This window comes from Mustelus asterias, chromosome 7, assembly GCF_964213995.1.
Source record: "Mustelus asterias chromosome 7, sMusAst1.hap1.1, whole genome shotgun sequence".
Classification (NCBI taxonomy): domain Eukaryota; kingdom Metazoa; phylum Chordata; class Chondrichthyes; order Carcharhiniformes; family Triakidae; genus Mustelus; species Mustelus asterias.
The window spans coordinates 96459705-96476667 of record NC_135807.1 but is presented as its reverse complement, the minus strand read 5'-3'; the positions used below and the strand labels follow the sequence as shown (position 1 = coordinate 96476667).

General features: G+C 47.1%; 1 protein-coding gene across 3 annotated transcripts in view; it reads left to right on the top strand.

Annotated features, from left to right (window-relative positions):
* Positions 1-16963, top strand: part of LOC144495862 (collagen alpha-1(XV) chain-like) — a 306988-nt gene that overhangs the window by 117246 nt on the left and 172779 nt on the right. For all 3 annotated transcript variants that reach the window (XM_078216523.1, XM_078216521.1, XM_078216522.1), the window contains one exon: positions 1228-1775. In XM_078216523.1, coding sequence (XP_078072649.1) covers positions 1228-1775 — 548 coding nt within the window. The remainder of the gene's footprint in view (positions 1-1227; positions 1776-16963) is intronic.

Genomic DNA, 16963 nt, shown 5'->3' with positions numbered 1-16963 from the left:
TCTCTGAAAAGGGGCTTTTGCAGCACCAATAAAGAAGGAACTATCACAAGTCTTTGTTTTCTGTGTTTTTCATTATGATTGGATTGGATTATGTGGTGACCAGTTCCAAAGAGGCAAGAAGTCTGCCGCGAGCATTTCTGATTGTCTCAATTCCAACAATCGTATTCAAACAATAAATCTGCCTCCACACCGAAGTTAAGGATCTCTGTGAGCATTTACCAATCAGCTCACAGGGTCAACTTCACATCGTGCCATGGGAACCATGGTGCCAACATGCCCAACTTTCCAATGGTGGTTACACATTGTCTGGACATGTATGGAGCAGAAACCCTCCCTGACCATAAATGGCGTGTGATTATTAGCAGCACTTCATGAACTTGTGGGTGGGATTTAATGCCCTTGCCTGAGGTGGGTTTGTTGGTGCTGGGAGGGGGAGAGGAGGAGAGTTGATTAATTGGGGTGGCGGGTGAGGACCCACCACCTTCCCGCCTCGGTCCCAATTAATTCTCGGGTAGAAAGGCTTCCCGCCCTGCCACTGATTGTAGCCGTCAAGTGGGGGCCTCATCCCGTCATCGCTTGTATTATTCTCCATGCAAAAGGTGGTACCTGTTGGGTGTTGCTTGTCAGTTCATTGGGGGGCTCTCATTATCAGGCACCTAGTGTCTGATCGAGGGACTGGGCATCAGGATGGGGGAACATGCCCACTGTTCTCCAGTCAATGAGTGAGACTCCCATAGCCTGCATTAAATACCACCCACAAACACTAGTTTGTGCTGCCTAATAACACCCAAGCTGTCCTATTACCTATGCTGGACAGATCACCCCTCCCATCCCATTGTAGAATCCAATGGGACTGAAAATGTGTGCATGTGATCCACTTGATCACTATCCTGGCAGTGAAGCCCAAAGATTCTGCCTCCCCACAGGATATCATCTCTTATGAGTGGCACCTTCACTGCAAGTGAACCTGTCAGATTGAAGATGATTGAAACAGCTTTGCTTCATACACCCTGGCCTTTGAAATTACAGCCAATCAGAACCCAGAATTTCTCCTGATCAAGTCCTGGTAACATCAACACAGGCGAGCGGTGTAACCGGTGGGAGTTACAGAGGTCTGATCAGGAAATCCCCAATAGTACATACTTAATAAAACATACCCATCGAAAGAGATTCATTTTAACTAACAGTGACAGCAAAAGCAATTACCTTTTTGTTCTTGTATTGCAGAGAGAGGACCCCATAATCACATTGATCTAACAGGCCTGATTGGAGTCCCTCTACCACCATCGGTCGCATTCATCACAGGATATGAAGGCTTTCCAGCGTACAGCTTTGGGCCAGGGGCAAACATTGGTCGACTGACTAAGACCATGATACCTCAATCTTTCTACAAAGACTTTGCTATCCTTGTGACCATCAAGCCAGCTAATGACGATGGCGGAGTGTTGTTTGCGATTACAAATTCCTACCAGAATATTATTTATTTGGGAGTGATGCTGACCACTGTTTGGAAAGACAGCCAACGGATCGTGCTTTTTTACACGGAATCAGGTTCCCAAACCTCCCGTGAGGTTGCCTCATTTGAAGTGCCATCCATGACTAACAAGTGGAGCCGGTTTGCCTTGTCCATCGAGCACGAGCTTGTCACCTTGTATTTGGACTGCGATGAGTTTCAGCAGAGTATCTTCGCACGATCCAATCAGGCATTATTTTTTGAGTCAAGTTCAGGAATTTTCATTGGGAATGCCGGAGGGGCAGGGTTGAACAAGTTTATAGTAAGTGTCATCAATTTTTAAAATAACTATTAAATGCTTAAAATGTAAGTATTTGCTATTGTAATTATGTCATTTGTTTCACAGTTGTTTCTGGAGGACCAAAGTTTGAAGTTTTATTTTACCAACCTCAGTATTCATTATTCAGATTGGATTTGATTTGATTTATTATATATTGGGATACAGTGAAAAGTATTGTTAGTTGCGAGCTATACAGACAAAACACACCATTCAGAGAGTACATAGGGGAGAAGGAAAGAATACGGTGCAGGATATAATGTTGCAGTTACAGGTAGAGTGAAGAGAAAGATCAGCTTAATATATGATAGGACCATTCAAAAGTCTGGTGGCAGCAGGGAAGAAGCTGTTCTTGAGTCGGTTGATACATGTTTTCAGACTCTTGGATCTTTTTCCCAATGGAAGAAGTTGGAAGAGAGAATGTCCGGAGTGCGTGGAGTCCTTAATTATGCTGGCTGCTTTGCCGAGGCAGCGGGAAGTGTAGACAGAGTCAATGGATGCGAGGCTGGTTTGCGTGATGGATTGGGTTACATTCACGACCTTTTGTAGTTTCTTGCGGTCTTGGGCAGGGCAGGAGCCATACCGAGCTGTGATACAACCAGAAAAAATGCTTTCTATGGTACACTGTAAAAGCTGGTGAGAATCATAGAGTCATAGAGGTTTACAGCATGGAAACAAGCCCTTCGGCCCAACTTGTCCATGCCGCCTTTTTTTTTTCAACCTCTAAGCTAATCCCAATTGCCTGCATTTGGCCCATATCCTTCTATACCCATCTTACTCATGTAACTGTCTAAATGCTTTTTAAAAGACAAAATTGTACCCGCCTCTGCTACCTCTGGCAGCTTGTTCCAGACACTCACCACCCTCTGTGTGAAAACATTGTCCCTCTGGACACTTTTGTATCTCTCCCCTCTCACCGTAAGCCTATACCCTCTAGTTTTAGACACCCCTACCTTTGGGAAAAGATATTGACTATCAAGCTGATCTGTGCCCCTCATTATTTTATAGACCTCTCTAAGATCAAGCCTTCTACGTCCAGAGAAAAAAGTCCGTCTATCCAGCCTCTCCTTATAACTCTTGTTAATATAAATTAAAACAGGTGATCAAGAAGGCAAATGGGATGTTGGCCTATATTGCGAAGGGGATAGAATATAAAAGCAGGGATGTCTTGATGCACCTGTACAGGGCATTGGTGAGGCCGCAGCTGGAATACTGTGTGCAGTATTGGTCCCCTTATATGAGGAAGGATATATTGGCATTGGAGGGAGTGCAGAGAAGGTTCACCAGGTTGATACCGGAGATGAGGGGTTTGGATTATGAGGAGAGGCTGAGGAGATTGGGTTTGTACTCGTTGGAGTTTAGAAGGATGAGGGGGGATCTTATGGAGACTTATAAGATAATGCGGGGGCTGGATAGGGTGGAGGCGGAGAGATTCTTTCCACTTAGTAAGGAAGTTAAAACTAGAGGACACAGCCTCAAAATAAAGGGGGGTCGGTTTAAGACAGAGTTGAGGAGGAACTTCTTCTCCCAGAGGGTGGTGAATCTCTGGAATTCTCTGCCCACTGAGGTGGTGGAGGCTACCTCGCTGAATATGTTTAAAGCGCGGATGGATGGATTCCTGATCGGTAAGGGAATTAAGGGTTATGGGGATCAGGCGGGTAAGTGGTACTGATCCACGTCAGATCAGCCATGATCTTATTGAATGGCGGGGCAGGCTCGAGGGGCTAGATGGCCTACTCCTGCTCCTATTTCTTATGTTCTTATGTTCTTATGTTCTTAAGAGAGAATCTTAACAGGCTCCCCTTGACATTCAGGGGCATTGTCAGCTCTGAATGCTCCATCAACAACATCCTGGCGGTTACCATTGAGCAGAAACTGAATTGGACTAGCCATATAAATACTGTGCCTGCAACAGCAAGTCAGAGCTTGGGGAATTCGTCAGCAAATAACTCATCTCTTTACTTCCCAAATCCTGTCCACTATCTACAAGGCACAAGTCTGGAATGTGATGGAATACTCTCCACTTGCCTGGATGGGTGCAACTCCAAACATATTGCAGAAGCTTGACTCCATCCAGGACAAAGCAGCCCACTTGATTGGCAGTCCTTGCATCACCTTAAACCTTTACTGCCTCTGTCACACAATGGCAGCAGTGTGCGCCATCTACAAGATACAGTGCAGCAACTCAATAAGGCTCCCTGACAGCAATTTCCAAACCCACAACCTCTACCAACTAATTGAATAAGGGTAGTAGACATCACTCGCCTCCAGTCACCATCCTGTCTTGGAACTATATCACTGTTCCTTAACTGTCACTGGGTCAAATTCCTGGAATTCCTTCCGTATCAGCATTTCGGGTGTACCTGCACCATATGGACCACAGCAGTTCAAGAAGGCAGCTCACCACCTTCTCAAGGGCAATTAGGGTTGTGCAATAAATGCTGGCCTGGCCAGCAACTCTCCCATTCCAAAAATGAATATTTAAAAAATATGTACCCGGCTTTGATAAGACATACCTGGAGAAATGTGTGTATTTTGGTCTCGATATTTAGGGAAGGATCTATTTCCTTTGGAGATGGTACAGCAAAGGTTCAATAGATTGGTTCCTGGAATATGGGAGCTCTCCAATGATGACAGGCAGAGTAAATTGAGCAAATGATACACTATGGAATTTAGAAGAATGAGAGGCGATCTCTTTGAAACATACAAAGTTTAAAAGGAGCTTGATAGTGTTGACATGGAGAGGTTGTTTTCCCTGCCTGGTAATCTAGCTTCTAGAACACAGGTCAATCATTTTGAGTTAAGGAAAAATTTCTTCTCTCAGGATTGGATATCTTTGGAATTCTCTACTCAAGATGGATTTGGATGCCCCATCATTAAATGTATTCAGTGCTTAAATAGTCAGAGTTTTGGTCCTTCCATGAATCAAGGGATATAGAATTATACAATGCAGAAGAAGCCCTTCGGCCCATCGAGTCTGTACCGACACGCAAGAAACACCTGAACTCCCGCCTAATCCCATCTACCATCACTTGGCCCATAGCCCTGAATGTTATGACGTGCCAAATGTTCATCCAGGTACTTTTTAAAGGATGTGAGGCAACCTGCCTCTACCACCCTCCCAGGCAGCATTCCAGACCATCACCCCCTCTGGATATGGGGAATAAGGATGGGAAAATGGAGTTGATACAGAAGATCGGTCATGAACATGTTCAATGGTAGAGCAGGTTCCTGGGGCCATTTGGTCCATTCCTACTCCTATTTCTAATATTCTTGTGACATGGATTTAAAATTGAAATCCTATTAAAATGAAGGAATGTAATTTCTTTAAAAGGTTTCAACAACTAATTTGCCTCCTGATAGCAAACTTGTCACCTTCTCTTCGAAGCACAATTAAAAATTGGGATGGATGTATCCGAGTGAGGCGGGTTGGGTTTCAGATTTTTACAATTTTAAATTCTGATTTGACTTATAGGCCCCGATTTTACCAGCACGCCCGCCCAAGGCTTGTAAGATCGCGCCCGAGGCCAATAGAAATGCCGTTCTGCAATCCTCGCCTGCCCCAATTTTAGGACGGCCGTGCCGGTAAAATCAGGGCCACACTCACCCATCTTGGGGGTTAATATCAGTAAATCAACAAAACTGTGCTGTGTGAAAAAGAAAGTAAGAAGTCTCACAACACCAGGTTAAAATCCAACAGGTTTATTTGGTAGCACGAGCTTTTGGAGTGTCGCTCCTTCTTCGGGTGAGTGAGGAGTTGTGTTCACAAATAGGGCATATATAGATACAAACTCAATTACAAGATAATAGCTGGAATGCGAGTCTTTACAGGTAATCAAGTCTTAAAGGTACAGACAATGTGAGTGGAGAGAGGGTTAAGCACAGGTTAAAGAGATGTGTATTGTCTCCAGCCAGGACAGTTAGTGAGATTTTGCAAGCCCAGGCAAGTCGTGGGGGTTACAGATAGTGTGACATGAACCCAAGATCCCGGTTGAGGCTGTCCTCATGTGTGCGGAACTTGGCTATCAGTCTCTGCTCAGTGATTCTGCGTTGTCGTGTGTCGTGAAGGCTGCCTTGGAGAACGCTGACCCGAAGATCAGAGGCTGAATGCCCATGACTGCTGAAGTGTCCCCCGACAGGAAAGGAACACTCCTGCCTGGTGATTGTCGAGTGGTGTTCATTCATCGGTTGTCGTAGCGTCTGCATGGTCTCCCCAATGTACCATGCCTCGGGACATCCTTTCCTGCAGCGTATCAGGTAGACAACATTGGCCGAGTTGCAAGAGTATGTATCGTGTACCTGGTGGATGGTGTTCTCACATGAAATGATGGCATCTGTGTCGATGATCCGGCACGTCTTGCAGAGGTTGCTGTGGCAGGGTTGTGTGGTGTCGTGGTCACTGTTCTCCTGAAGGCTGGGTAGTTTGCTGTGGACAATGATCTGTTTGAGGTTGTGCGGTTGTTTGAAGGCAAGAAGTGGGGGTGAGGGGATGGCCTTGGCGAGATGTTCGTCTTCATTGATGACATGTTGAAGGCTCTGGAGAAGATGTTGTAGCTTCTCCGCTCCAGGGAAGTACTGGACAACGAAGAGTACTCCAAATAAACCTGTTGGATTTTAGCCTGGTGTTGTGAGACTTCTTGCTGTGCTTACCTCAGGACAACGCCGGCATCTGCACATCATGAAAAAGGAAGCACATTATTAATACAAAGGCAAGTACATTATTTTACAATAGGAGCCCCACATAACCAGCGGGCTTGAAGGGCCATGAGGGATGCATAGAAGGGCATAAAGGCTCGCAATTTATAGTATTTTATAACGGGTGCCCCACATCTCCCGGGGGCATAGCCTGGCATAGGATGTATAAGGGGTTAACGGGGGATGGGTGAAGGGGCATTGCTTGGCATGAGGGGTTATGGGGGTGAGGGGTGAACATAACCGGGCATGAAGGGCCACATGGGTGGATGGGGGCATAGCCTGGCATAGGGAACATGAAGAGGACCTTTTGACCCAAGCCAGGAATTGAACCCAGGTCCCTGGCGCTGTGAGGCAGCAGTGCTAACCACTGTGCCACCCCTTAGGATCATAGAATCTAACATGATTTCCTCAGCAGTGTACCTCCATAGGTTTCACGCTTCCCTTCATATCAGGATTTCCTGTGGTTGCCCAAGGTACTGACCCTCCCAAAGCCTTGACAAACAATGTCAAATATTTAAAACCCATCAGAATCTTAATTCTGTCTGAAACAATATTTGCCCCCATTTGCAGCCACTGACCTTTCAGTGAGCTTGAGGTTTCACACACGTTGCTTGAATAAAGTTAAAGCTTTACTGGAATGTTATGCCGGTTTTACAGATGGGCTGAACTTGCAAAAATTGGACAAAAACAAATTACTGTGGATGCTGGAATCTCAAACAAAAACAAAAAAAATGCTGGAAAGTCCCAGCACGCCTGGCAGCATCTGTGGAGAGAGAATACAGCCAATGTTTCGAGTCAGGATGATCCAACTCAAAATGTTGGCTCTATTCTCTCTCCACAGATGCTGAGATTTTCCAGCATTTTCTGTTGCAAAATTGGACAGTTGTTTAAATGCTGGCCATCGATCTGGCCCAGTAACCAGCCCGTCCCGGCACGCACTCTGCATCCTGTCCTCATAATTTAACCATTTTGTCCTTGTATCATTGCAATGATTTTTTGCTGAACCTCTCCAAGGCCAGTTTATGCTTCCTGAGATGCAGAGGCCTGATCGGAACGCCAGGGTCCTACAGTGTAACCTTCTATTCCAGCCCCTTGAGACAAGTGGTAATATCCTGTTAGCCTTTTAATTATTTTCTCTATCTGCCCATTGGTGTTTAGTGATTTCTATATATGCATCAATAAATATCTCTGTTCCTCCATATGTCCTTGCTTCATCCCATTTAGAAAATACTTTGATCTTTCTTTGGTCCAAAGTGGATGATCTCACCCTTCCCTTCTGGCCTGCTCCTAATTCACATATTTGCACATCCCCACATTGAATCGCATTTGTCATTGTCACTTAATCCTGCAATGTTCCTTTGCAACTTTCTCTTCGATATCGCTCATTGTTGTCGATAAGTTGTCAATAAGCAACTCTCATCAAACTCATTGATAAACAAAATAAAAAGCTGAAGCCTCTGTATATATTCCTGAGGAACTTTGCTGATCACATCCTGCCAATTGGAGTGCTTCCCCATTATCCCTACACTCTGTCTCCGAACTCCCAACCTATTCCCACCCATGGCAATAGGTTGCCTCCAATTTCAGGCACTTATTTTTTGCTAACCCTGGCAGAGTGATGCCCTTGATTCTCATGTCTTAGAATCACAGAATCCCTACAGTGCAGAAGGAGGCCATTCGGCTCATCGAGTCTGCTAGACCACAATCCCACCGAGGCCCTATTCCCGTAACTCCACACATTTATCCTGCTAATCCCCTGACACCAGGGTCAATTTAGCATGGCCAATCAACCTAACCCGCACATCTTTGGACTTGCCTCAGTTAACACGCTTAGCACCTCTCCGAGCTGAGAGGTGCCAAGAAGAAAGGATCTCGATTGGTGACTGTGGCCCACTAGGATCCTGACCAGGAACATTTTGGTTATAGAGTTGTGAGTGCTGGGGCTTCTCCTGCTCATCCATCATCACCTTTCCATTTTTCCACAGCTTTTTCACTGAATGGACCAATAAGGGGAGCCTCCTGTAGAAACTTACCCTCATTGTTTCAACCGGATTGGTTTAGACAGTGGGATTTGTGTCGGGGCATTTGGCAAGAGAGAGTGGGAAACAGTGATCACAATACCATATTGAATCAGAGAAAATAAATGTAAAATGTTAGAGTTGAGTTAATGATATGGGAAGTTCAGTTAAACTTCTGGACAACTCAAGGAATCAGTACGTTTGATTGACAAGCTTTGACCCGATTATTAGGGCCTAGGATTCCCACAGATTTTATCACTGGGAAAGGAGGAGCCAGTGTAATTGTGAACGTTGATGCTGCTCTCAAACATTTCTTGTCAGTTAGAAAATGAGAGAGGCAGCAGATCAATTTTGTGAATTGAGAGAGACTGAGTTTAGCCACAGCATGTTAGGATAAAGTGATCCATCGGTCTTAAGAGCAGGAAAATCACTGTGAACATAGTCCCGAAGGTTTGCATCTTTTCTCCAGGGTTTCTGATGACCCACTACTTTTTTATTTGTTCATGAGCTGGAAAAGCCAGTATTTGTGTTCCATTCCTGAGAGATCCCATGTGGAAATTCCAGCCTGACACCTTTCAGATTGTGATTGTGGTTGGTGCAGACTTGATGGGCCGAATGGCCTCCTACTGCTTTGTAGGGATTCTGTGATTCTATGATTTGCCTGAAGGCGGACAGGCCCACTGAGACTGAAGCCCAGCAGGTACCTGGAGGCAGCCGCGCAGTGGCAGGACCAGGGAATCATTGACACCTCCATTAACTCCCCGCATTTTGGAGTAGCTGGCATCAGTCTGCTACAGCTACAGTCATTGGCCTTCCGGTGGAGACTCCACAAGCCACCCGTCATTCTTAATTAGGCAATAATGATGGAGGGGGCCTGCTAATGTCCACTCCGGGAAGATCACACTGGTGGGTGGACCTCAGACACCATTGAGATTGAGCTCCGGAAAAAGGTCCTTGCCCGTGTTTAAAAATAATTCCAGTAAGATTCAGTCTCCAAAAACAAGCATGATGGCCCCTTATATAGCGGCTGGAATCTTGTTCCCCCACCCCCTGAGGGCGAAATGTTAGGCGGGAAGTCACCATAAAGTAATGCCCATCACTATTCCCGCTATTATTTTGCCAGTAGCGGGAGACGCAGACAGCTTACACAGTTATGGGACCCACATCACAGGGATTTTGCCCACAGTGATGGAAGGCCGGCCCCAAGTGTCCAGCATACTGCTGGCTGGGCAAGTGGAGGTCTGCCTCTATTTTTGCCCCTTCTGTCTAACCAAAGCCCCCACCAGGGTAAATCTGCCCCTCACCTGGTTTCTCCCTGCCTCCCTCCCACTCCACACACAACACACTGAGGCCTGCCAGAGTGGACTATCTGCACTTCCATCAGTGGCCATCACTCCTGGTGGTGGTGTTGGCACAAGAGGGCCGCTGACTATTTGGTTTGCCAGCTGCTCTTGAATGCAGGATTGCCTCCCCAGATGGAGGCAGGCAGCCCACTGGTGGCCTGCTTAATGGCTTCCACAGCTGACCATGCAGATCAAGGCAGGCTTTACACTGGGGATGCGGAGACCCTGTGACCGTCCCGAAACCGTAAAATTCCGTTCGAGGTCAACGGACCTTCCCATTGTCTGCCCCTCGCCCGCTCCGATTCCCGTGGCGGGCAGGGTGCTAAACTTCTGGCCCCTGTTTCCAGCATAAAGTTAAACCTGGAAATCCAATGAAATTTGGAATCCTGAGAACAACGTCCTCAATGCAATTTGTTTAAAAGAGTTGCTTGTAAAAATTATTTTGCAGCATAGAAAAGTTGAAAACTACTAAGCTTCTTTGGGCAGCACGGTGGCACAGTGGTTAGCACTGCTGCCTCACAGCATCAGGGACCAGGGTTCGATTCCAGCCTTGGGCCACTGGCTGTGTGGAGGTTTTCCCCATGTCTGTGTGGATTTCCTCTGGGTGCTCCAGTTTCAAAGAACAAAGAACAAAGAACAATACAGCACAGGAACAGGCCCTTCGGCCCTCCAAGCCCGCGCCGCTCCCCGGTCCAGGATTGAATCCTGAATCCAGGATCCCCGCCCAATTTTCCAGCCTATCTACATACCAATATCCTATCCACCGAGCTGTCCCTCACAGCTACGATGCTTTGTTCATTACAACCTATTAACTCACCCCCACCCCCCCATTCCAGACCATGTGATCTCCAGGGAGAGGCGAAAACCCAGAGTGAAAAACCCCAGGGCCAATATGGGGAAAAAAAAATCTGGGAAATTCCTCTCCGACCCCCTGAGGCGATCGAAACGAGTCCAGGAGATCACAATGGCCCTGATCGGAAAATGCTTCCCAACCCTAGTCATTTCCACTTCCACGAACACCATATGAATTCCCTGCCCCCGAGACAGGTTCCCAACTATCCGCAGTCTCGCTCTGTACTGGCACCAGCAAGATGATCATAGAATGAAGCCTTGAAACGAGAAACCAGGAACAATTAGCCCACGCCGCTCCCTGGTCCAAACTAGACCACTCTTTTGTATCCCTCCATTCCCACTCCGTTCATATAGCTGTCTAGATAAGTCTTAAACGTTCCCAGTGTGTCCGCCTCCACCACCTTGCCCGGCAACACATTCCAGGCCCCCACGACCCTCTGTGTGAAATATGTCCTTCTGATATCTGTGTTAAACCTCCCCCCCTTCACCTTGAACCTATGACCCCTCGTGAACGTCACCACCGACCCGGGGAAAAGCTTCCCACCGTTCACCCTATCCATGCCTTTCATAATTTTATACACCTCTATTAAGTCTCCCCTCATCCTCCGTCTTTCCAAGGAGAACAACCCCAGTTTCCCCAATCTCTCCTCATAACCAAGCCCCTCCATACCAGGCAACATCCTGGTAAACCTCCTCTGTACTCTCTCCAAAGCCTCCACGTCCTTCTGGTAGTGTGGCGACCAGAACTGGACGCAGTATTCCAAATGCGGCCGAACCAACGTTCGATACATCTGCAACATCAGACCCCAACTTTTATACTCTATGCCCCGTCCTATAAAGGCAAGCATGCCATATGCCTTCTTCACCACCTTCTCCACCTGTGACGTCACCTTCAAAGATCTGTGGACTTGCACACCCAGGTCCCTCTGCGTCTCTACACTCTTTATGGTTCTTCCATTTATCGTGTAGCTCCTCCCTACATTATTCCCACCAAAACGCATCACTTCGCATTTATCAGGATTGAACTCCATCTGCCATTTCCTTGCCCAAATTTCCAGCCTATCTATATCCTTCTGTAGCCTCTGACTATGTTCCTCACTGTCTGCAAGTCCTGCCAGTTTTGTGTCGTCCGCAAACTTACTGATCACCCCAGTTACTCCTTCTTCCAGATCATTTATATAAATCACAAACAGCAGAGGTCCCAATACAGAGCCCTGCGGTACACCACTAGTCACAGGCCTCCAGCCGGAAAAAGACCCTTCCACTACCACCCTCTGTCTTCTATGACCAAGCCAGTTCTCCACCCATCTAGCCACCTCCCCCTTTATCCCATGGGATCCAACCTTTTTCACTAGCCTACCATGAGGGACTTTGTCAAACGCTTTACTAAAGTCCATATAGACAACATCCACGGCCCTTCCTTCGTCAACCATTTTGGTCACTTCTTCAAAAAAACACCACCAGGTTAGCGAGGCATGACCTCCCTCTCACAAAACCATGTTGACTATCGTTAATGAGTTTATTCCTTTCTAAATGCGCATACATCCTATCTTTAAGAATCTTCTCCAACAACTTCCCCACCACGGACGTCAAGCTCACCGGCCTATAATTACCTGGGTTATCCTTCCTACCCTTCTTAAATAACGGGACCACATTGGCTATCCTCCAATCCTCTGGGACCTCACCTGTGTCCAGTGACGAGACAAAGATTTGCGTCAGAGGCCCAACGATTTCACCTCTCGTCTCCCTGAGCAGCCTTGGATAGATTCCATCAGGCCCTGGGGATTTGTCAGTCTTTATATTCTCTCACAAACCTAACACTTCCTCCTTTGTAATGGAGATTTTCTCCAACGGTTCAACACTCCCCTCCGAGACACTCCCAGTCAACACATCCCTCTCCTTTGTGAATACCGACTCAAAGTATTCATTTAGGATCTCCCCTACCTCTTTGGGCTCCAAGCATAAGTCCCCACTTTTGTCCCTGAGAGGTCCGATTTTTTCCCTAACAACCCTTTTGTTCCTAACGTATGAATAAAATGCCTTGGGATTCTCCTTGATCCTGTCTGCCAAGAACATTTCGTGACCCCTTTTTGCTCTTCTAATTCCCCGTTTGAGTATTTTCCTACTTTCATTGTACTCCTCCAGAGCTCCCTCCGTTTTTAGCTGCTTGGACCTAACATACGCCTCTCTTTTCCTTTTGACCAGTCCCTCAATTTCCCTGGTTATCCACGGTTCTCTAATCCTACCCTTCCTATCCTTCTTTTTTACAGGCACATGCTTGTCCTGTAGCCCTAACAACCGTTCCTTAAAAGACTGCCACATACCAGATGTGGATTTACCCTCAAACAGCCTCTCCCAATCAAGAGCTGCCAATTTCTGCCTGATCCCAATAAAGTTAGCCTTCCCCCAATCCAACACCTTACCCTTGGGACACCACTCATCCTTTTCCATCACTATCCTAAAGCTAACAGAATTGTGGTCACTATTTGCCACATGTTCCCCAACCAAAACTTTGAAGACCTGACCGGGCTCATTCCCCAGTACCAGGTCCAGTATAGCCCCCTCTCTAGTTGGGCTGTCCACATATTGTTCCAACGAACCCTCCTGTACACATTTTACAAATTCCTCCCCATCCAGAGTCCCTGCCCTCAGCGATTTCCAGTCTATACCAGGGAAATTGAAGTCTCCCACTACAACAACCCTATATTTCCTGCACCTATCCAGTATCTCCTGACATATCCATTCTTCCACTTCCCTTGGGCTGTTGGGGGGCCTGTAGTACACCCCCAACATAGTGACTGCGCCTTTCCTGTTTCTAAGCTCCACCCAGAGTGACTCGCTACACGACTCCTCTGAATTGTCCTCCCTCTGCACCGCTGTAATATGCTCTCCAACCAATACCGCTACTCCCCCACCTCTTTTGGCCCCTCCTCTGTCTCGCCTAAAACACTTGTACCCCAGAATATTCAGCTGCCAGTCTTGTCCCTCTTTCAACCAAGTCTCTGTCACCGCAACCACATCCAAATTCCTCGTGCGCATTAAGGCCCCAAGTTCGTCTGTTTTACCTGCTACGCTCCTTGCATTGAAGTATAAGCACTCCAGACCCCCAGGCTCAGTGAGGTCGTCCTCCCCCAGAGTGCTCTTCTTCTTTGCCAGCCTTGTCCCAGCCCCAAGCTCGTCCCCAGCCACCACACTTATAGACCTAATAGTTTGATCCCCACCCCCCTGCCATACTAGTTTAAACCCCCCCGAACTGCACTAGCAAAGCTCCCAGCCAGGATATTTGTGCCCTTCCAACTTAGTTGTGACCCCTCCCTCTTGTACAGGTGCCATCCTCTCCTGAAAACCTCCCATTGGTCTATGAAAATAAAGCCCTCCCTCCTGGACCAGTCCTTTAGCCAGACATTCATTTGAACCAACTCCCTATTCTTAGCCTCACTGGCACGAGGCATTGGGAGCAGCCCAGAGATGGCCACCCTAGTGACCCTACTTTTTAACCTATTTCCCAACTCCCTGAATTGCTCTCTTAGGACCCCCCTACTCTTCCTATCTACGTCATTTCCACCAATGTGTATAATGACATCCGTTTCTTTATCTTCCCCTTTTAATATGCCTCCTATCCGCGCGGAGACATCCGTGACCCCAGCACCAGGTAGGCAGACTACCATCCTGGAGTCCCGTTCGCCCCCACAGAATCGCCTGTCTGTGCCTCTGACTGACGCATCCCCCACCACTATCGCTCTCCTAACCCCTCTCTTCCCTTTCCGGGCCACAGAGCCTGACTGTGTGCCAGTGACCTGGTCACTGTGTCTTACCCCTGGAGAGGCACACTCCTCCACACTATCTAAAACAATGTACCTGTTTTGGAGTGGGACAACCACAGGTGACCCCTCTTCTAACTGTCCACTCCCCTCCCCTCTCACACCTGTCACCAAGCCCTTCCTATTTTGAGACACCTCTGGAGTCCTCCCTTGTACTTTACCCTTCTGCCCTTTACTCCTCCTAACTGTGACCCACGTGTCATTCTCCCGATGCCCCGGTGTAACTAGTTGCCTATAACTGCTGTCAATTTTTCTCCCATTTTCCCTGACTAGGCTAAGGTCAGCGATCTGCAGCTCCAGTTCCCTAACACGGTCCCTCAAGAGCTGCAGTTCCACGCACCTGGCACATATGTGAACCTCTGGGAAGCTAGGTGTTTGCAGGAACTCCCACATCCCACATCGGAAGCACTGAACTGGCCGATCACTCATACCTGCCCTTATCCTTTATAGGGTTGGGTAAAAAATAACTAGCCTTGCCTCGCCCTTTCAGCCCAAGCCCTGTGAGCCAAAGCCCTTATAGTGCACACTCTGCTACCCACTCACTACACTGCCCGCTCCCGACGCTGCCCGCTGTATAGTGCAGACGGCTTTTTATGCTACCGGCGAACCCCCCCAAGTAACTGCCTTTTATACTAAGACTCAACCTCCCAGAATCCCCTTCAGCTGACCTCACTTCCTCAATTCAAAACCCTGAAAAAAGCCCGCGAAATATACTAGGAATACCCTTAAATGAATAAATGAATAATTAAATCACTTCTTAGCTTACTCTCAGCACTCCTGCTAAGACTCTCTCCCCCAGTCTCACTCCAGTTAAACAAAGAGCAATGGACTCCCATAGTCCAAAAGATGTGCAGGTTAGATTGATTGGCCATGCTAACTCGCCCCTTAATGTCAGGTGGACTAGTAGGATTACAGGGTAGGGCATGGGTGGGATTGCGGTTGGTGCAGGCTAAATGGACCAAATGGCTTCCTTCTGCCCTGTAGGGATTCTATGATTCTTCAGCATTTTTAAATTGCAATATGACCACTGTTTTCTGCCTGTTCTTGTATGATCGGCTTGGCTGTTTGTTTGAAGCACTTGTACAAATCTCTGACTTGGCCCACATTCAGCTCAGCATTGGGTCTGGTTTGTCCACCTGCTCTGTAGGGCAAGTGGTTCCGAGTCCTGTCACGGCTGCAGCAAGTGTTGGGTAAACATCAGTGGAGTTTCTGTGGAAACCTGTATAAGCATGGCGAGCTCAGACTCTCTCAGACTCACAGCTTCATCCACACCTTGTTGTGGTTACTTAGAAAGAGGAACTGACAGCTGTACCCGCACAGATGTTTGGCTAACATTGACTAGGGCAGTCGCTGGGAGCTATGAAAGATCTGTAGTAACCAAGCTCAATGTGTTTCTAGTATGGAAATAGAACCCAGTAAAATGATTCAAATATTGAGAAAGACTTTAGTGGAGAACCAGTTTAGGATCAGTGTAAGATAATGAGTGAACGTCGGTGTAATTTTCCTCTTCTTAACTCACAAGTTTCTTGATCTTATTCTTCCATGAGTAGGAGACCAGTTGGCCTACCTTGCATGACTCCTTTGAAAATGCTGTCCGATTAGTCCAACTTCCATTGCTCTTTCCCTATAGCCCAGCTAGGCGGCCTTGTGACGCAGTGGTAACACTCCTACCACTGAACCTGAAGCTCCAGGTTGAAGTCCAAAGCCAACACTTACCAGCCACGGAAGGAGCTTTCACAACATGGTTCAATGCTCATATAATCAGCTCAGAAACCCTTCCACCACTTCCCTAAAAGCATTAAAGTAAGTGTGGAAATGAAGGTACGCTTATAAAAAAGCCCTGCTCTAAGTTTTCCTTTTCTAGCTTATGTCACATTCTCTTTTGAAAATTGTCATTGCATTTCCTTCCACCCCATTCGGACAATGCTTTCTAGGTCAGAACAACTCGCTGTGCAAAAATCACCCTCCTCTCTCCCCTCCAGCTCTTTAACAAGTGCCTTCTGATTACTTCTGATCTTTCTGCAAGTGGAAAGTGTTTCTCTTCGTTGATTCTATATAAACTACTCATCATCGATCCAACTAACCCTTCTCTGCTTGGTTTCTCCAAGAACTGAAGTTCGTCATCGAATCATTACAGCACAGAAGGAGGCAATTCAACCTGGCTCTTCTAAGGAGCAATTCACATACTGCCAGTCCCTGACCCTCTCCCCACATACCTGCACATTCTTCCTTTTCGGATATTTAGAAAATGTGGGAAAAGTTACAGCTCCGAAGGAGGCCAGTCTGCCCTTTGTATCTGCAGCAGCTGAAAAACAAACCACCCAGCCTAATCCCATTTTCCAGCACTTGCTCCATAGACCTGGAGATTACAGTATTTGTGGTGCATATCCAGACACCTTTTAAATGAATTGCAGGTTTCTGCCTCTGCTACCCTTTTAGATAGT